The sequence below is a fragment of the Sarcophilus harrisii genome, chromosome 1 (assembly GCF_902635505.1).
Source record: "Sarcophilus harrisii chromosome 1, mSarHar1.11, whole genome shotgun sequence".
Lineage (NCBI taxonomy): Eukaryota > Metazoa > Chordata > Mammalia > Dasyuromorphia > Dasyuridae > Sarcophilus > Sarcophilus harrisii.
The window spans coordinates 6447638-6468915 of record NC_045426.1 but is presented as its reverse complement, the minus strand read 5'-3'; the positions used below and the strand labels follow the sequence as shown (position 1 = coordinate 6468915).

General features: G+C 39.6%; 1 protein-coding gene across 2 annotated transcripts in view; it reads left to right on the top strand.

The window, feature by feature from the left end:
- The window catches only part of SUGCT (succinyl-CoA:glutarate-CoA transferase), a 537637-nt gene extending 516692 nt beyond the window's left edge, over window positions 1-20945 (top strand). For both annotated transcript variants that reach the window (XM_031951830.1, XM_031951825.1), the window contains one exon: window positions 19496-20945. In XM_031951830.1, coding sequence (XP_031807690.1) covers window positions 19496-19659 — 164 coding nt within the window. In that variant the 3' untranslated portion in view covers window positions 19660-20945. The remainder of the gene's footprint in view (window positions 1-19495) is intronic.
- Window positions 20946-21278: the final 333 nt, after the last annotated feature.

Sequence of the window (21278 nt, the reverse complement as noted above, 5' to 3'; positions counted from 1 at the left end):
CATCTGGTATGGGGGAGGCGATATCATGGCGAACCAATGGCTTCCTCTTGCCATTTGTTGGTGAAACATTGATGGGACTCTCACTCTTGTTAAAATAAGCAGCTCCACTTTTCCTGGCCTTTGACTATGAAGCTGAAATCCCTGATGCAGTGACCATGTTTGTTTTTCCCCCTCCAGATACCATATTCTTGTAAGTCCTTGCTCTGGGACAGTGTGTTTGCCTGGGTATTATTAATTCCCTAGATAGAAATTACTTGAAGGAAAAAAAAGCACAAAAATGCTCAGTGATCATGGGGTCCAGATGGTAGACATATGTCCTCAAACCATATCCTTAAAAGAAATCATTGTGGTCCCTATAGCTTATCACCAGGTATTGAGCCCTTTTCAAATGCTGCTGCTGTGCCTCCAGCACAACCTGAATTGGCAGTGGCTCCCACACACAAAATTGGAGTTCATCCTTTCTTTCTGTGTAAGCAAATTGTGTGAATGGCAAGTAATGGGCTGCTCCAAGGACCACTCGTTATGCTTCAGTCTTTCTCCAAAATGCCCATGGAGTGGGGGATGCCAAAGTGAAAAATGACTACAAGCAAACCTAAAAACAGATAAACATGATGGAGCTTTCCGAATGGGGGACCTTTCCACAGTTTCATGAACTGATGATCTGGTCCCCAGATCCCCCAGGAATCTCTCTTTCCTTCTCCTATTATACATGGTCTGGACATTTGTATGTAGACATTGAACCATGGGTAGATATTGCTTTTTTCTTTCTTAGACATTACCTGTTTATATTTCTGAACTCCTCTCTGGGTTGCCTGATTATTCTCTTCCTCTTAATCCCTGTAAGATCTTGCTGAATTGGTATATGTATTGATAATTCCTTTTTGATGGGTTTAAAGAGTTTTTTCCCTCCATATTATCTTTTCCCACCACCATGTTCAATTTAAAGCCTACCTAACCAAAGTTTCTCCTTTCTTTCTCTGATAGCCATCACTCTCAATATAACCATCCCGTTCACCTTAAGTATTGATCCTATGACTACTCTCATCTTTCTTCATCTTCCCACAAAAAAAAAATCTTTTAGAAAAGACAAAACAAAATCTTACTCTGATTTTTAACAACTACTGCTATCCTCAGATCATCCCTGGATTTAGTGTTTCTGACCTGATTTTCCTCATTTTTAGCCTCAGTTTCTTCCTCTTTTCCATCTTCTTTATATATCATTTTTAAAAACTTGAGTTGGTTTATGATTTTTCCCCTCAGTCCAATTACCTTTAAATAGTTCTAGCCATCTCCATCCCACCCCTCCACCCTCATCAGAATAATCTGAATTTTGTTTTTGAAAGCATTCCCTTCTTCTTGGGCCAACTTCCTTTGCAGAATTGTAGGATTTGAGATCCCACCTAATCTTTCTCTATTTTCTGAGTTGTGCTCTCACAAAATCCAGGGAACACCGGAGGGCACTTGCCTGGATTTCTCCTGTTTATCTCTCCTGATCTCCAAGATGACATGCCCACATCTATCCCAGCTTCCTGTTATTTTTGGCAACCAGTTTCTCCTTTCTGAACAGAATCAGTTCCAGAATAGCAGTTTCTTTTTATCATGTTTTCTGCCTTTTGAAGAAAGAAATTATCATCAATTCAAATAAAGGATTTATTAGTTGTTCTACATCGAACAGAGCCAGGGCTTCAGTAGATATCCAGTTTGTTGGTGTTCCCCATCAGTATATCATGCTTCTTGATCTATGCCTGGAACTCATCCATGTGTTCCTTCTGGCTGGCTGGTCTACAGTATAACTACCACAATATCCTTTTTGTTTTTTTCTTCTGTGTTTCCTCTGCTCTGGTTCATTAATTTCCTAATAGAGTATATCTTCTTGACATAAAACTGAACTCCACTACCCCCTAATTTAATCTATATCTTGTGAATGAGGTATATTCTTTTGGAGCCATAGTCCAGAAACAGGTCACATCTTGCCAAGCCTCAGTGCTATTTATGAGATCAAATTTGCCTTCTTCAATGAAAATCACTAGTTCATTGTGTTCATTATACATAATCTGGTCATTTGTATATAGACCCTGAGCCATGGATAGATATTGCTTCTGCTTTTCTTCTTAGACATTGCTTGCTTAGATTTCTGAACTTCTCTCTGGGTAGACTTATTATGCTTATAATACCAAGTAAGTATTAAGCTTATTGGGTAGTAAGATCTACCTCTTACTCTCTGTAAGATCTTGCTAGTTGTATATATATTGACAATTCCTTTTTGATGGGTTTGAATAGTTTTTTTTTCCCTTCCATCTCCCTGTTTCCCCCACCATATCCAATTGAAAGCCTCCATCTCCAAGGAAGCAGATTTTTTTCGAGCCTTCATAAGAAGCCTTCTATTCTTGACCAAAAATTTTCCATTACTGTACTTGTAGTCATAGACACAAAATCCTCATTCCTTTCCTTGACACTGTCTTCTTAACTCAGTGTTCATTTCTACTATGTCACCCTTCTTCTGAACGTTCTGCTGTCGGTACACAGCAAAACTCTCTGTTTTCCTGAGAGGATTATTTCCTTAATACTTCATTTTCTGTAGAGATGTTCCTTCTGGCAGCATCATTCACCTCCATGTGAGTCACCAGAAATGGATTTGGGTGTTTAGATTTAATCAGCATCAGGAGATTCTCCATCTTATTCCAGATATAGAACCCATGAATACAACTTGCCTCTTGATTGTCCATGTTGTCAATGGTTTCATTGGAACCCTTTCTCAAGGAGTCGCCGAGCTTACTCCTTTTTTTCTATACCCAATCCTGGACACCTCCATCCTGGCAGCAGAAGTGGGGTCTCTTCATTATTTCCCAGAGCACAGGAATCCTATTTCTCCCACAAGGGTCAGCCTTTTTCTTCTTTGGAAACCACAATGACAAAACTCCCCCAAACCTATTCAGTTTTCTTTCTTGTTCCTTGTTTCTTCGGTAGTACATTCATCACTCTTCCAGCCTTTGGACACATCTCTTGTCTCTTTAGAATATTTTCAGTAATTCTTCCACTTTTTTAAGGGATGTGCCATTGTCCCTGACAAGCTACAGAGCAGAGAGGAGTGTGTATCTCCAGCATCTTCACTTTCTCTTCTAGCAGGAAATCAATACCCACATAATTGTTACTGGGCACTGGAAGAAATACAAGCCCAATATAGAGTCTTCAGATCATCTGAACATGCTTCTGCCTGGAGTGAGATGGCCAACTTTCTATTTCCCTGGAAGCTAAATGGGAAGGAAAACTGCCTGCTCTCTGTCCCAGGTTTCTCTCACCTAGATAGGACATTTAAAAATATTAGATCAATATTTTTCTTAATCATTTCTGACATAATCTGGCATAAATTGCTTAGTATATGCTCTGAAATGTAAAAATTGCTGCCATTGTCTTAATAAAAGACCAACAATTTTCAATTATTATATTTGAATGGGATTTTGATAGAAAGTTATTATTCATTTGTCATCTTTCATGTTCTTCTTTCTATCTCAGTTAGTCAGTCAACAGATTCTGCCTGCTAGCATATTAGCTGGTTACTATGCCTTCATGCACTGTCCATCTTCTCTTTAAAAGGAATTGGTCCTATTTGGTGGGGTGAGGCGCCTTCTGAGTGCTGTGGCCTTTCTCTCTGCCTCAGTTTCTTCATCTGTACAATGAGAATAGTAATCACTTACCTTCTATTATTGTTCTAAGGATCAAATTTGTGAAATGCTGTGTAAACCTGAAAACATTATAGAAATACTCCCCGTTATATTGTTGTTGTTGCTACTGTTTTGTTTCATTTTTTGTCAAACATAAAACTTTGAGATTTGGGGAAAATCAGGTACATTGTACACTGTGAATATAGTTTATTGTGCTCACAGCAGTGGTTCATGGAATTGTCAAAGGTGTGGCCAATTCTGTTTTTGAGGGTTCGCCTAGAGAACCTAAAAACTTGAAGTCAGTAGACACTGGGACTTGGTTCAAGTCTAAATCAGGACGACTTGACATTCGGTCCAAATCGCACATATTTTCAAGCTTCAGAAAAATAAGACACTTTCTCAGATTTTGCCGTTAGGGTTCTTTCACACATTTCTGGTGGGGGCATTGTTCCAAAAGTGCTCTTTAGTCTGAGGAGTTCAGGCAAAATGCAGGCAAAAGAGGCATCAGGAGATAGAAGAAGTCCTGGGTTGGGTTCAGAAGCTCTTGGCTTGGATCTTGACTCTGCTGGGTGTTCTTATGTCACATTAGGCAACTCTCATCCCTTTTCTTGACTCAGTTTACTCAATTTCAAATTGAGGAAGCTGGACCAAGAAACCTATGAGATTCCTTCTAGCTCTGGAGCTATGACCCTATGGAGGAAATAAGCTTGAAGCATGGCTCTCACATATATGTGGTCACCTCATTCATCTTAATATACTTGTTTCTTCCTCTAAAAAGGAAAAAATAACAAAAAGTGAGGCCAGACTTAAGAGTTTTTGAGCATTCTCCTTAATCAGTCAGAGAAAAGATAAAAATTTATAGCTATTATTTTATTTGATTCTCACAGTAATCTTTTGAGGTATATACTTCTTGTATCATTTATTCCCATTTTATGGAGTAGAAGACTGAGAGTCTTCCATGAGCAATGACTCAATGAGTCTATGAGCAAGGTCATGCACCTAACAAGTATCAAAAGACTCTAAATGTAGTACTCTGTTGTACATCATACAGCATCATTAATAATATTCTGCTCTAAGATATCAAGCCAGCTTAATTCAAGCCAAAATAGATTGTATGAGTAATTAATATCAAAGCCAAAATGAATTTAAAAGCCCTTTTTTTCCTTAAAAAAACTGATTTTACCTTGATTTTTTCTTCAGAAAATGATCTTTCCCCTCTATTTCATGTAGAAATATTACCATTAATTCTGTGCTGCTCTTTGGATTTGAATGAAGCTGGAGACCCCTTGGAAAAACTGGTGGGCAAGAGGGAACCTCATGCAAAGCAGAGGGAGACAAGTTAAAAGAATTTATGATGAACTCCAGAAGACTCCGGAGTAAGAGCCTTCTCTAAATTCCACAGGATCCAGAGCCAAGAATAGCCACCTGGTCCAGCTTCCAGGCTGTCCTTCATGTCTCCAAGATGAACCTCCATCTAATTCGGCTTTCTTGACTGGAAACTTTATTCCCCAATTCTCCGCCATGGTGCTCTGAGGCGGAGGAGGTGAAGAGGAGGTCATGACTTTGAAGGTTGATGAAGTTTATAATATTCTGGACCGAGACTCTGGTCGAACTGATACTGTTTTCCATGCTTCAGGCTGACCAAACAAAGTCTTGGGAACTTAGCCACAGAGAGTGTGTTGAATCTTTGAATTACGAGGGTGAAAAAGAGAAGTATTGATTATCTTGGCAGAGTTTGCATTGTCATCAAGGTGGTTTATGGCCAGGCTGATCATTTGGAGAAGTGTTGAAAAGAGCAGGAGGGTCAAGGATAGTTCAAGGAGGAGAAGGGAGTTCGTAGGCGAGATGCCCAGCTTCTTAAAGGACCCTCTGCAAAAGGAGCCATGACTTTGGCAGATGGATGTGAACGGGACTTTCCCATGTAACTTGGATGTAGGATGCGGTCCAGGACCTGATTTGACCCTTATCCTCCTTGGGTAGTAAAAGGATCGAGGGAGGGGGAGAAACAATACAAACTGTCCTGCCTTTTTCCAGAAGGAAAAATCCATGTCAGAACAGATCCCGAAACCACAGAGTTGTAGCAAGCATTTAGCCCAGAATCCACCTGAAAACAAATTCCTTCCACAATATACCTTATAAATGAGCATCGAATTTTTGCAATCCATGGGGCTCTCATTGTTGGAAAGGTTCTCCCCTTAACATCAACCCCAAATTTATGTCACCTTCAATCGTTCCAGGTTCTGCCTTCTGTGGCCCACAGGACAAGTCCAACCTCTCTTTCAAAAGGCAGGTTTTCAGATAGTTGAATATGATTATAACATAGGCATTTTTTTTCCTTCTCCAGGCTAGACATCCTCAATTCCTTCAGCCTAAACTTTTATTAGGGTTGGTGGTCCTTCTATGGAGACACTTCAGTTTATTGATATCTTCCCTAAACCATAGTCCCAAGAACTGCACACCATACTCACGACTTATTTAGTTATTCAGTCATGACCCTGTGAACCATAGTATACCAATGGTATCCACTTGGCAGAGATATTGGAGTGAGTTGCCATTTTCTTCTCCAATTCATGAATTACATCCATGTTTATAGGCTTACAGTGATCTCCCAGGGGATCACATTAATGGGACCTCTGATGTCAGAAATACATATACATCTGAATAGATATTCTCTCCCCCCATTTGTTCCTTTACTGGGTGTTGGAGACAATGGTGTTAAGTATTATGTAAGACTGGAATTATGGGGCTCAGATAAAAAATACCATCTTCCAAATACATCAGTTAGACACCAATATTTTAATCAACTAACCAATCAATAAACATTTATTAAGCACCTACTATATGCCAAGTCTTTTGCTAAGCATTAAGTACAAAAACTTTTCAAAAGACAGTTCCTCCCCTCAAGGAGCTTAAAATTTAATGGGGGAGACAACATGCAAGCAATATAAATATAAATAAAGCTACAGAGAGATGAATTAGTGGAAGGAAGACATTGGAATTAGGAAAGGTTGGGAAAGGCTTCCTGTACAAGATCGGATTTTACTTGGGATTTAAAAGGAAGCCAGGGGAACTTTACCAGAGTTCAGACCTAGTACTCTATCCACTGTGCCACCTAGCCTTTATTGGTTATTTATTGACTTCCAAACAAAATAGACTATTTTTCTGTTCCCTGAACTCTACTACTTTCCCACTTCTTTGTATTTATTGTGCCCTATAATGCCCTCTCCTTTCTTTACCTGCTGACCTTCAAAAGCCTGGTTCAAAACCTGCTTCCTCCGAGCAGTCATCCCTGATACTTGGCTGGCTCTAACAACTTTTACTCTTAGATCTCGTATAGCACTTTGTTTCCTACCTCCTTGAATTCAATTACCCTTTGTGGTTTTATGTGTCCTATCATCCTAGAAAGTAAAATCCATGAGGGATATTGGGAGACTGAGATTTTGCTGCCAAGGCAATGAACTCTTAAGAAATGTGCGTAATAAAGATTAGAATTCAGGATAAAAAAGGAAGCCGGGGAGGTCAGTAGTTGGAACATTTTAGGCATGGAGGACAGCCAGAGAAAATGCCCAGAAAATGCAGTTTTATTCATGGAATGGTGCCATTGAAGATAAGAGCATATGGTGGATAGTACAGTCTAAGAAAGCAAGAAAGGTAGGAGGGGTTTACATTTTGATGAACTTTGATACCAAATAGAGGATTTTGTATTTGGTCTTGGAGGCAATAGGGAGCCAGTGGAGTTTATTGAGTAGGGGGGATGACATGATTGGATCTTCAATTTAGGAAAATCACTTTGGTGGCTGAGTGGAAGGTAAATGAGTGGGAAGAGACTTGAGACAGGCAAACCCATCAGCAGCCATTGTGAGGTAATGAGGAGCTGCACCAGTGGGTGTGGTATCAAAGGGAAAAGGGGGGGAATTTTTGAGAGATGTTGCAGAAGTGAAGTTGACAGGCCTTGAAAATGGCTTGAATTTAGGGTGAAAGAGTAAGAGAGAGTTGGGGTGTGTGGAGTGAATGAGGCAAAAATATTTAATTATTTATTGGGCTTCAAACTAATTTGCTCTCGTATCCAAGGTATTTGGAAGGAAATGGGTTAAATTTCATGCAGGCCATGCTGCTCTGTGGCACCTATGAACCCTGGGTGACTCGTGGAAGGAGGGCCCAAAGTCTGGAGCACAGATCACATTGTTGTCTCTGGTACTGTGATTTTCCTGGATGCTTTAACATAGAACCCAAGGAGCACCACGAATCAGGTCTCTCCTAAAATATCTCCCAAGGCACATTTATTCTTCATGACCCTTTTCCCACCACGTCATGCTAATTTGAATGGTTTTATCTGTGTTATCTAAGCTCTAATGGGTTTAATGTGTTCTGACTGGATGGCTTAGCCTGGTGCTTTGGATGCTGTGGCTGATAGGCACCATATACAAAATGTTGTGATGATGATGATGATGATACCAAGATCAAGGATTGGAGGAGAAATTGCCAAAGAATCCTGGGCTAGAGAGCTCTTTTTTTTTTCAGCCAAATGAAGTTTGTCTCCTTGTGACACTGGTTAAGCCTTGAAGATTAAATACTATCTCTAGCAAGTATCTTAACCATGGGCCCAAGGAGCCAAAATAAAAAATATTTTGCTATGGAATTGCATATATTCTAAGACAGATGTTTGTTTTTCTTCCAGATTCTTGACTTTGGGAAATGTTGTGCCCAGTTCAGACATGACAAAAAAGAAAAATAAAATAGTACTTATCCAAGCAGTTCTAGCTTGATCTGTCTCTCCTCGAGGAAGACCCCAGAGATAATACGGGGGCAGGGTGGGGAAAGAGGGAATGGGATTTGCCATGACTTTGACCCTTGGCGCTGATCTGTGAGTGAGCTGATCCTGAGACATTTCCTGCTTAAGGGTTTCAGTAGAGATTTCTTGTTCAGGGTTAGAAGATGCACAAATCTCAGGAAAATGCAGCAGTTGGGACCCCTTCTCTGATACTGCTAGGACTTTCCTTCCATTTACCACCACTGGCCCCCATCCATATCTACACTCAAGGGAAGAGGTGAAGCAGTATCTCTGTGGGGAAGGTTTCCCCCATCCCCAAAATATTGGGATCGCACTAGGAGATCTCTGTGAACCCCTTCAGTTCCTGAGGGCCCAATAGGCTCCTGTTGCTCATGGGTCTTTGCCCATCAAAAATGGTGGCTGTGTGGTAGATTAAACTGGAGGATGTGTATTCCGGGAGAGGTCTGTGGCAGCCTGGGAAGGTCTTCTGAAGGATGGGAGCCCCGGCATATCTCTTTAATGGCATCATCTTGAGCAGCCAAGGACATTAAAGGTATTTCCCATCTGGTAGATTACTTTCTCTCTGATATTATTTCCAGATACCTACATTCACATTGTTTTCTGGACCCTGGGATGGGGGATGAGGAGTAGGGAGGAGCAGGAGGAGATACCCCCTCATGGAGTTTAGTCTAGTCTAGGAAGGAAACCAGCACCTCTGTTGCTTTGGAGATCCACTTTTCTGTGGGATAACTAAGTAGGGAGAGGTGACTTCCATCTGTTATGGGGGGTACCTTGCCTTTGTAGTAATGTAGTGTTTTGTGAGGCTTTTCAAGAACAGCAGTCAACTCTTCCTTCATTTTATTTTTAAAAATATAGATTGTGAACTTGAAGCTATCAGGGACTCCTCAGTCCAACAAAGGCCCTAACTTTACAGATAGGAAACTGAACCCCCGGGGATGCTGTCCAAGGTGACTTGTGTAAAAGCATCAGATACTGGCTTCGAACTCAAGTCCTCTGATTCCTGCATTAGCAGGATTTCCCCTAGATCCTATGGCCTTGTTTGCAAATCCCTTCCCAAAGATCAGCTCACTCCAGCTTCTCCATACTCTCTGAGGAGGTAGTTACTGCACTGCAAATGAAGAAACTGAGTCTGAGAGAAGTGTAGAATTTACTGTCTCGCCCACAGCTAGATTTGACTCTGGCTCTAGTTTGTTGCCCATGGAGCCCTTCTGCTTCCATTTGAATCAAATCTGTGATTTCAGCAAGATGACAAAGGGGACTTTAAGGGTATCAGAAGCCAGCCTGTTTCTGGACTTGAAAGCCCTGGACTACCCCGCCTCTCATGAAGTAGTCCCACTTTTTTTCAGGCGTGTTAATAGCCTTGCATTTTCTCTTTGGCTTTCTGGGGTAGGATTAATTTCTCAGGTGGAAGTTTATGTTCTTTATTCTGTCCAAAGTCATGGATATCATGGGGCCCTGGACGCTCTCATTTTACAGATAAGGGAGCTGGCACCCATGAGCCAAGGACATAACCTGATCACCTCCTGAATTGGGGCTCGGTGGGGGACAAGTGAAAGCTACAATTGCCAATTCCCTCTGTGAAGACCCACCTGCATTTTCTTTTGGCAGACAGCACCCCCATAGGGGCACATCTATCCTTTGCTCAATGGATGTTTGCCTGGTGCATCAAATGGAGGCAAGCTTAGGTCTGGGCAGGAACCATGGAAAAACTCATAGGGGGAGGGGAGTCATTACTATAAATGACTGCTCTCAATCCAGTGTGAACCAGAGCATATTGGCCAAGAGAGTCTTTGACTCTGAAAAAGGCCATTCCAGTCCTAGTTCTGATCCTGGGTGACCATGTGGCCAAGGATAATATTGCTGGGATCTCTCTAGGACTTGAAGTTCACAGTATCTGTGAACAGACTCTCTATTAGGGAGTTCTCCAACTAATAAAATCACAGGTCTATGACACCATACTACTTTGGCATAAATTGAGTCATTCATCTTAACATTTCCAAGCCCAATGCTTTATCCACTGTGTTGTCTAGCTGCCCTTAGCTCACCAAGTGGGTAATGGGTAACAACTGATAAATGAGAATTAGAACTCAGCAGCTGATAGAGAAATTGGAGAATTAAGTAAGGAAAATATGGGAAAGTTTATTTAAAAGAAGAATCTAAAAGACCCAATGTAGGCATGGTTTACTACCCATAAAATAAAATTTAAAAAAAGGATCTGGAGATCAGAGTGGTGTCTAGTCTACAGGATAATTTGCAGTTACTCAAAAAGAAGGATTGTAAGGAGGGATGTAGAGAAGAAGCCCCAGTAAATGCTTTTGCTGCACTAGTCAGAGAAGGCTACTTCCTATTGCTTAAAAAGGGCAGGGACAAGCTGGGGAGAGTTCATAGGCACAGCCACAAAAATACTTAAAGTTCTGCAGAGTAGGATTCATTAGGAGAGGTTAATGGACCTGGGATTGCATGTTCCAGAAACCGAAGCACTGGAGGCTGACCTAAAAAATGTCTTCAAGTTTAATGGGAATTGTCATAGGGGGAACAGTGACCAGATGCTCACTGTAGACCTGTGCAGTCATGTTGAACATGACACCTTTTGTTTAATACTTAAATTGTGAACAGTTGTGTCTGAGATGCTTATTTTTTTCTTGACCAGTTAAAAAAATTAAGGTTTGCAGAGAATATTTTATCCAGGCTCATGGAAAGTACATATGGGACTGCAGACATTGCTATAGCAAATGGCTGCCTTACTTCAAGAGTCTTCCCTTCCTAGCCCAATGCTTCATTCAATTGCTGAAGTGAATTTCTTAAAATGCAAATCTGACCCTTAGTATCCTCCTATTCAGCAAATCAAGGGCTTCCTGTTACCTCTAGAATCAAATATGCATTCTTAGGTTTGACATTCAAAGATCTTCTCATTTGGGGCAATAACTACTTTTCCAGCCTATCCATTATTCTCCTTCCAACATTCAACAGTCCATCCTTTACCTGAACCTTACAAAGCTTGGAAATAGGGGAGCCGCTAATATCAGAGGACAGGCAGACACAAAAAGAGGAATCATTTTCTCATTGACATGGGTCCTAACCACCTCTGAGCTCCCAGATCTTCTTATTGTTTCCTAACACAAACACAAGTAGTGTTGTCTTTACAAGTGTAACAATGGCACCAAGTATTCCATCCAGTCTCCCTCCATCAATTTGGAATTCCCTAAGGATTCTAATTCCTTCTTCTACTTAAGCAGCATGATTTCAGTTGTAGACGTAGGAACTTCCTACTCAGGGAGATAGAATTTGACCAGACTCGCCCCAGAAATCACTGGAGGATTGTCTATGGAAAGAAATGATATTATCAGCTTGACCTGTTCTTTACACAGCTAGATTTAAAGTGCCCTTGGAAAAGCCCAGTGGATACAGCTCGCTCGAAACAATTTGAGATTTACAGAAGCACTATCTGCCCTAGCATATGCCCAGTTCCAGTTGGCTAGGCTACCATCTTGCTCAGAGTCCTCAGTCAGCTGGCCAGGAATCTGCCAAGTCTCATTCTAATCTCCTCTGAACATATTTCTCCACATTTTTAATTTTCTAAAATGACATACTTCAATTGGGGAAGGGGGTGACAGGAGGGTAGAAAATGAGGTTTGACCAAATCTTTGAACCGATCTAATAATAAATTGTCTTGGGCAATGGTAAGCCAGGGATTCTGGCATGGTAGGGTGTGTATATATGTGTATGTGTGTGTGTGTTGTGTGTGTATGTGTGTGTAGCTATAGGAGCTTTAAAAGGAAGCAGTTCCTGAGCAAATACAATGGCAGATAAGTGATCAAGCATGGCAGAGGAGAGAATGAGAAAAGATGAGTGTGGCAGAACTTCTGAGCAGGGAAAATCCCTTGGATCCCTGCCAAAGGTCTCCTTTCCCCTTTGGTGAATTTTATGTGGAGTATGAAGGGCCAAGCTGACAGCTCTGGAGACAGAGGTCTTGTCTCTGTAAGAGCAAACCAAAACAATGTTTTCCATCCATAGAATTCCCTGCATAGCCCAGAGCATTTATCAGCTTTGCCTAAGGTCCAGGTGCCATTCAGCAGATCATTCAGAGAGTCCTGCTTCCTGTGGGCTTCCTCAGGGAAATATGGTTTGATCCATTATTTTTGTGGGTTAAAAGATAGGTTGTACTTGTAATGAAGGTCATAACATTGACATTGTCTGTGTTTTACCAAACAACTGGTCTTTGGAGAAAAGGGATAAATGTTATGAATAAAATAAGGTAAATAAGAATCATTCATTTCATACACTAAACAAAAAGAAAGTGAATTCAATATGTTGACTTAGATCCTTGCATGGCCTTTGTGAAACAGCCTTACGTGAGATGCTAAGACTTCATCTGAGTTCTGGGATTCAGATGCTATAGTCTTTTGCAGGGAGTGGGTTTTTTCCCAGAAACATTTGGAAGTAAATGGAGTATAATTGTGTCAGAGTTCTAGATAGTTTTCCTTTTAAAAGATACCTAACTTAGCACCAGCCTAATGGAAGAGCTTGGAATCTGCCAAGGCTAAGAACCACAGGCTATGCAAATTTATTTGCACCCACAGCCAACTATCACTTCCACTATGGAACTTGAGCAGAGGGTACCTGATTTCTTTTAAAACATAGAAGTATCAACTATCAATCAGCGAGCTTCCTGAGATTCTTATAGAGAAGGACACATATCTTTACTGAAGTAAAGTAGAAATCAGGCTCACTTTTGTGACTGGAATGTTCTCCCACCTCCATTCTGATTCCCTCATGGTCACATTCTAGAGAAGGTCATTTTTAGGTTTCTCAGGATCAACCTTCCCCCCTCTAAGGGTTCTTGTTTATATATGCCTATTTATATGCATGTCTCATCAATCAGAATGGAATTCCTTTGAGAGCTCTTGTGTTCTCTACAATTTCTGACACACATTAACCTCTTAATAAATGTGTATTGATTGCTCAGATATCAAAATTGCATAAGTGGAACCCATTTTAGAGTGTTGTACAAATTGTCTTTACATTATATTTTTGGGAATTTCATAGATGTCACGTAACAGGATTACTCTGAGGAGTTTGCAATAAAGTACTCCCATAATCACTTTGTAAATGAATTATTAATGGAAGTTTTTCAATTGGGGAAAACTTATATTTGTATAAATTTGACACAATTCTCTATATACATGAGAAATTTGGCCATCACTAGAGAAACTTGATAGAACAATTTTTTTCCCTTAGGCTTCTGATTTTCTTCTAATCTTGCCCAAAACCTTTTAAATCTAATATAATCAAAATTAGCTATTTTATTATATTTTAATGTTCTCTATCTCTTATTTGAATATAAACTTTTCCCTTATATATACATTTGACAGGTTCATTTTTCTATATTGCTCTAATTTGCTTATGATATCACTTTTTATGTCTAAATCATTTACTCATTTTGATCTTGTACAGCATGAGATTTTGGTTTGTACTTTCTGACAAACTGTTTTCCAGTTTTCCCAATTTTTGTCAGATTGTGAATTCTTGTCCCAAACTCTTAGATCTTTAGGTTTATCAAACACTAGATTACTATGGTAATTTTCTACTGTGTCTTGTATGCTTTATCTATTGCATTGATTTAGAACTTTATTTAATGGCCAATACCAGATTGTTTTTCATGAATACCTCTTTGCAATATAGTTTGAGATCTGGTACTGCTAGACTTCATGATCTTCCATTCCCCCCCACTACCCCCTCCACAATTGAATCCCTTGATATTCTTGACCTTTTGTTTTTTCAGATAAAATTTTGTTATTTTTTACCCCAAGCTTGGCAGATTGATTGCTATGGCACTGGATAATTTATTTTGGGTAGAATTGTCATTTTATTATATTGGCTTGGCCTACAAATGAGCTGATAGTTCTCTCATTGTTTAAATGTTTGTGTGAAAGTATTTTGTAATTGTGTTTATATAATTTCTTATCATGTCTTGGCATGTAGACTCCCACGTATTTTACATTGTCTACAGTTTCTTGAAATGAAATTTCTCATTCTAGCTCTTCCTGCTGGACTTTGTTCAGAGAAATGCTGATGGTTTATGTGGATTCTTTTTGTATGCTGAAGTTGTAAATTATTTCAACAATTTTTGGTTGATTCTCTAAATATATCATCATATCATCTTCAAAGGATGATAGTTTTGTTTTCTCATTGCTTATTCTAATTCTTTCAATTTCTTTTCCCCCCTCATTGCTATAGCTAGCATTTCTGAAATGAAATTGAATAATAGTGGTGATAATGAATAGCCTTGCTTCACCCTGATCTTTTTGGGAACATTTCTAGATTATTCTGTTTCAGATAATGCTTATTAATGGTTTTATATATATATACATATACATATATATATATATATAATTTATCATTTAAAGAAAGCTTCTTTTATTCCTGTTTTCTAGTGTTTTAATAGAATGCATATTATATTTTCTCAAAAGCTTTTTCTGCATCAATTGAACTAATTGTATGATTTTTGTTGTTTTTGTTATTGATATGCTTAATTATCCTGATAGTTTTCCTATTATTGAACCAGCCCTGCTTTCTTGGCATAAATCCCATTAGGTCATAATTCTTGATCTGTCTGATATATTGCTTTAATCTTCTTGTTAGTATGTTATTTAAAAAAATACATCAATGTTCATTAGGGAAACTAGTATATAGTTTTCTTTCTCTGTTATGATTACTAATTATAATTAGTATAATTTCCTCATTTATTCTCTCTCTCTCCTCCCTTTTATTAGCACCTCCCCCTTCCCCTAATTCCCTTCTTCTCTTCTACTTCCCTATAGTATAAAATATATTTTTATACTCAACTGAGTACACATGTTATTTCTTCTTTGAGCTATTCAAAGTAAGTAAGAGTAAGGTTCAAGCATTGCTCCACCTGCTCATTTTCCCTCCACTGTAAAAGCTGTCTTTTGTGGTCCCCTTTTTTGTGTGAGATAAATTTTTTCCATTCTACCTCTCCCTTCCTTCTTTTCCAAATGCATCTCTTCTCACCCTTTAAATTTTTTAAAATCATCCCAATCAGAGTCAATTCATACCAGTGCCCTTTGACTATATATATTCCTTCTAACAGCCCTAATAAGGATAAATTTCTTAGGAGTTACATGTATCATTTTCCTTGTATAGGAATGTAAGCAGCTTAATCCTATTGAATCCCTGATGATTTCTCTTTTATGTTTACCTTTTTAAGATTCCCTTGAGTCTACCATTTGAAAAATCAAAATTTTTATTCAACTCTAGTCAGACATCAGACATGTTTGAAAAATTCTTCATCTCATTAAATATCCATTCCCTCCCTGAAAAATTATACTTGTTTTTGATGGATAGGTTATTTTTGGTTGTAATCCTAGTTTCTTTGTCTTCTCGTATGTCATATTCCAAGCCCCCTGATCCTGTAAAATGGAAACTTGTACATCTTATGTGATCCAGACTATGGCTTTGTGACATTTGAATTTTTTTTTTGGCTGCTTGCAATATTTTCTTTTTGACCTGAGAGTTCTGGAATTTGGTTATAATATTCTTGGGAGTTTCTAATTTGAAAAGTGATTTATGATTCTTTTCATTTCTATTTTACTTTCTGGCTCCAGGATATCAGGGCAGTTTTCCTTGATAATTTCTTGAAATGTGATGTCTAGGATTTTTTTAAATTTGGTTTTCAAGTAGTCTAGCTATTATTAAATGACCTTTCTTCAATCTCTTTTCTAGATCAGTTGTTTTTCCAGTGAGATATTTCACATTTTCTTCTATTTTTTTCATCCTTTTAACTTTGTTTTATTGTTTCTTGATGTCTTTCTGGGGTTATTTGCTATTAGTTGTCAAATACTAATTTTTAATTACTTACTTTCTTCAGTGAATTTTTGTACCTTTTTTGCATTTGGCCACCAATTCTATTTTTAAGGACTTCTTTTTGATACATTTCTGTCCTTCTTTTTACCATTTGGCCCATTTTGTTTTTTAAGGTGTTATTTTCTTCAGAATTTTTTTTTTTGCTTCTTTTACCAAGATGTTCACTTTATTTTCATAATTTTCTTGCATCACTTTTCCCTCAATTTTTCTTCTGTCTCTCAGATTTTGAAAATCCTTTTTGAGGTCTAACCAGGAATTGGGTTTGTGTTCAATTTCCTCTTTTGTTATTTTGAGGCTATGCTTATAACTGTTTTTACAAACTGAGTTTGTGTTTTGATCTCCAGTCACTAGAATGACTTTTTATGGTTAGTTTTCTTCCTCATTTTTCCAGTTTATTTCTTGACTTTTAACTTCATGTTAAAGTTGGGCTCTGCTCCTGGGTGTGGGGGGGTGTTATTTTGTATGTCTGTTTTTGAAGCCAGTTTTATTGAAAGGTAGTATGTTGAAAAGAGAGATGTGGTCACTGCTCTCTAGGTTTTGCTCTTGGTTTCACTCAGGAAGGGACCTTGTTCTTCTGTAGTTGCAAGTGCTATCCCTTCTCTTGGCCCTGAAAGTGTAACTTGGTCCCCTGCTCTCCCACAGCCTAAAGTGCTAGGATTCTTTCTACCTTGGAACTGATATCTGGGACCCTACACCACAAGTACTCTCCTTCTCCCTGGAGTTGTATCCAATTTTCTGGGGGCTATAAGCACTAATGTAGTAATATTCCTCTCCATCATGGAACTGCAACCTAGAATTGAATATGGGCAATGCAACAGAATCCTGATCCCAGGACCATCAAAGGGTTCCATGTAATCTCCTTCTGACTAGTTATCTGACTCCCCCCCATCCTTATATCTGTGTACTAAGAGCTCCTGAAGCTTATGCTACCACTAATTCAGTCACCTCTCAGGCTTGCTAGTATGGTCTATGTTGTATTCTGCCCCTCCTTTTCCACATCTAGAGACAGATTTTTCACCTCCCAAGTAGTCTTGGAGCAGAAAATTATTTAAAACTGAATTTTTCTTGGTTCTGCTATTGCAGAATTCAGTTTAAGGTGTTAATTTAAAGCTGTTAGTAGGGAAAATTGAGAGAATTCAGGTAAGTTCCTGTCTCTACCATGCCATTTTAAAAAAGGTTGATACTTATTATAACCTGAGATAAATCCCTAGACATTGAGACTATATAATTTCATTAAAATGCAATTAAAGAAAGGTAAGAAATAAGCCTTTATTAAATACCTATTGTGTACGAGATTATATTAAGTGTCACAACCCTGGGAGGTAGATGCTATTATTGTCTCATTTTATAATTGAGAATTATGAGGCAGAAAAAGAACTTGATTTGCTAGGGTCACACAACGAATAAGTATCTAAGATTGGATGTGAACTCAGTCTTTCTGTCTTTAGACCCAGCACTATGTTCATTTTAGCTGCCTCTAGGAGCAGTTTCTATTATAGAATCTGCCTATGATATAAACAGATCTCTTAACCAAGCCATGAGATCATGGGTTCTGTATTTCTTTAGTCCAAATGCCAGAACTCGTTGATGAATAAAAGAATTTGTTATAGAAATTCTTAATGCTCATTTCCATTTTATCTGTTCATGGTCCTTTCAGTTTCATCCATAAATTTCTTTGTAATGATCTGTCTACTTTTGAAGCTGCAATCGTCTCTTTTTGCTTTACTTCTTGATGTTTTAAAGTTGTGCTATTCATAATATTCCATCATCATCTAAAGTTTTAGAAATCACTTTCTATTACAAAGAAGTGTTACTATTGACTCCTATATCTATGTGTCTTGGAAAGAGATTTGATGTTTGCTAGATAGGTGGGTTTCTGGGCTTTTTTGGTACCTTTACTACAGTGACTGATTTTCATGAATTAGACTTTCTTAGGGAATGGTGATAATCTATGTCAATATGTGTTCTTTTAGCCATTTCTCAGTTGTAATGTAAATGGGTTACTTAAAAATAAATCATATTTGAGTTGCCTCATTTTTATTGATTCACTTAATTTGAGATTGACTTTTTTCCTTATTCTAAAAAAAAAAAACAATAATATGAATTTTAATGATAACCAGAGTAGTAGTCGGTTATTTCCTGTCAAGATTTAATCAATTTTGTTTAAAGTATATTATTTGTTGCAGGAGATAAGGCAACGAAAAGTAGCATAGCCCCTGCCTTCAAGGAGCTCATAGAATATCAATTTAGTTTTCAAATAACCAGGTTAAGGATTAAAATGCCATGAATTCAAATGAATAGTTAGTAAGAAGGGGAAGGTGCTTCATAGGAACAGTTGTAGCCTGAGAGGTGAAAGGGGTAAGGACTTGGAGTTAATATTTTTGGTGGGTGGGATGCTTTGGTGACTTAAAGGTCTAGGGGTATTTAGAGGGTTGCCTTTCCACAGAGTAGTGAGAGAGAAAATCAGATTGAAAGAAGCTAGGAAGTGCCTACATAGAGAAGTTGAGGGGGCACTTATAGGTTTTTTCTGGAAGGTTGAGAGGGAATGAAGGAGAGCTATGGAATGACCAAATCATTTACTTCCCTGGACTTCAGTTTTCTCATTGTTTGTTTTTTGCTGAGGCAATTGGGGTTAAGTGACTTGCCCAGGGTCACACAGCCAGGAAGTGTTAAATGTCTGTTCAGATTTGAACTCAGGTCTTCCTAACTTCAGGGTTGGTGCTCTACCCACTGCACCAACTAGCTGCCCCAGTTTTCTCATCATTAGAAAGATTTAGGTTGGGTGGCTTTTGCATTCAGCTCCGGGGGATACTCTCAGGAGCCCTGCCTCAAATGGCTTCTTTTGGACCTGAAAGGCAGAGGGCATCGTGGGAAGGGGCTCAGCTCCTTCCATCTTGCTCCTGCTATCATTCATGTAATTGCTTTGAGAGGTGACCTGGGTAACCAACAGATGGCAGAAATATGTGACCTGTAACCTGATTCAAGGAAAACTGAACACCAAACTTAATTTCTCCCCCAAATCCTGGAGAATCTAGAATGCTGGAACTAGCAAAGAAACGTTTGGTTTCCCTGACGATGCCCAAGGCTCCTTGGATAATGAATTAATTTCCTAGGGTTTGTCATTAACGAGCTTCCTGTTCTCGTTCTCCTTTGACAGGACCAGCTGTGAGGTACAGTGGGTTCACCACGGCCGAGCCGAAGCCCCCTCCTTTGCTCGGGCAGCATACAGTGGAAGTACTGAAGACGTCCCTGGGCTACGCAGACAGCGCCATCAGTGACCTGCTCCGTGCCGGGGTGGTGGTCCAGCCTAAAGTCAAATGAGAAAGGCTGTTTTCTTGACGGAGGAGTCCAGACTGAGCACGCTGGGCAAGGGCAAGACTCTTCAAGACTCTTCCCTCTAGTCCCTTCTTCTGGTGCTACAGTTAATAAAAATGAAGACCTAATCAATCCCCTAAGAATGAGCTGGGGGCCAATAACCCCCTTGCCATTTTCTTAACTCTCCCTGGCCCCCCGAAATCCCCAAACCTTTTTCAATTAACACTCTTATTGCAGGGTCATCTTTACTTCATTCCCTGATTCCCCAGCCCTGAAAAATGGCCTCCCCATTCAGACCCTGCTAATTGCCCCAGCATTTGCTTCAGGAACAAGCAGGAGGGTGAGGAAGAGCAGAGCCTGGACAGAGCCTGGCAGCCTCCACTCACACATAAAGCCCGCATTTAAACCCTTGTTATGAAGTCAAGGCAATAAGCAAAATGACAGGCTCTGTGATTGATTTTAAACAGAATAACCTAATTTTGTGCTCATGAAGGCTTTGTTAATCTGTAATTTAAACCATGGCCTTTACCCATGTCCATTGTAAAACCGAGACCCACTCTCCGGCGAGGCTATGTAAATATTTGCTTTAGGGTGCATCGCTCTGATGGTCCCATGATGGGCTGCAGACCATCAATCTCTGCTCCTTCCCAGGGGCACGGTTCCTGAGGGGAGAGCTGCGAGGGGCAGCCTAGCTTGAGTCAAGTGTGGATAGAAAGGGCTCCTCTAGGGTGCCCAGCCCCCAGAGCGAGAGGAATGGAGAGGGAGCAGCCCTTGGGAGATCGGGAGCAAGGCACCTCCCCACCGCTAACAAGTTTGGCAGCGACTTGGCCCTTGAAACCTGAGTGTTCAAGGGTATAATTTACAAGTAAAGTAAACAGGGTCCTGGAAGGCTTGAACCGTTGAAACGCTGGCCCTGGCGTGGGCCTGAACATTAATTCAGACTGACACCCAGCCAAGCTAGGCTCTAGCCATGTAAGGCAGGGTGACTTGGGCCAATGGCTTACCCTGTCCCTAGGGTTGCCCTTTCGCCAATATTTTCCATAGAGTGCAAAATCCTCCCTCCGTGCTTGTCCTGTGCTCCTTATTAAAAGATAATGTTATTGCATATTCAGGCTGCAACTGAAACTTTCGTTACAGCTCATGTTTCTGACTATGCCTCGACAGCCCAGTCACTTTCTTCACTCCTGGCTCAGGCTCTCTTTATTTTCTTACTCTTGATCACACAACTCCGGCCTCTAGTTCCTGTAATTAACTGGAATCAAGAAACCCAAATAAATGAGGCGTTCATCTTTTCCTCGGGTTTGTGACAAATGGTATTGCCTGCTTTCCGTTTCCCTTATCAGTCAGGTCATCCTTGGGAAATTCTCTTTTTCAGTTGTAGCCGCTCATAGGGATTATCTCCAGAGATGCAGAGGGGGTGCTGTCTATCCAAGGGAAGGGAATACCGAGAGGATGGGTATTCTCACCTTGAAGTACCTGCCATCGCTGAATGTCTAGAGACTATTTCTTGAGTCTCTCGCCATGACTAGAAACCTGAACAGATAATACCTTTTGAAAAACTTCACTTTTTCTTCTATAAAATGAGGCTGGAAAATAATTGGTCTATAAACGAGATATGGCTTCAT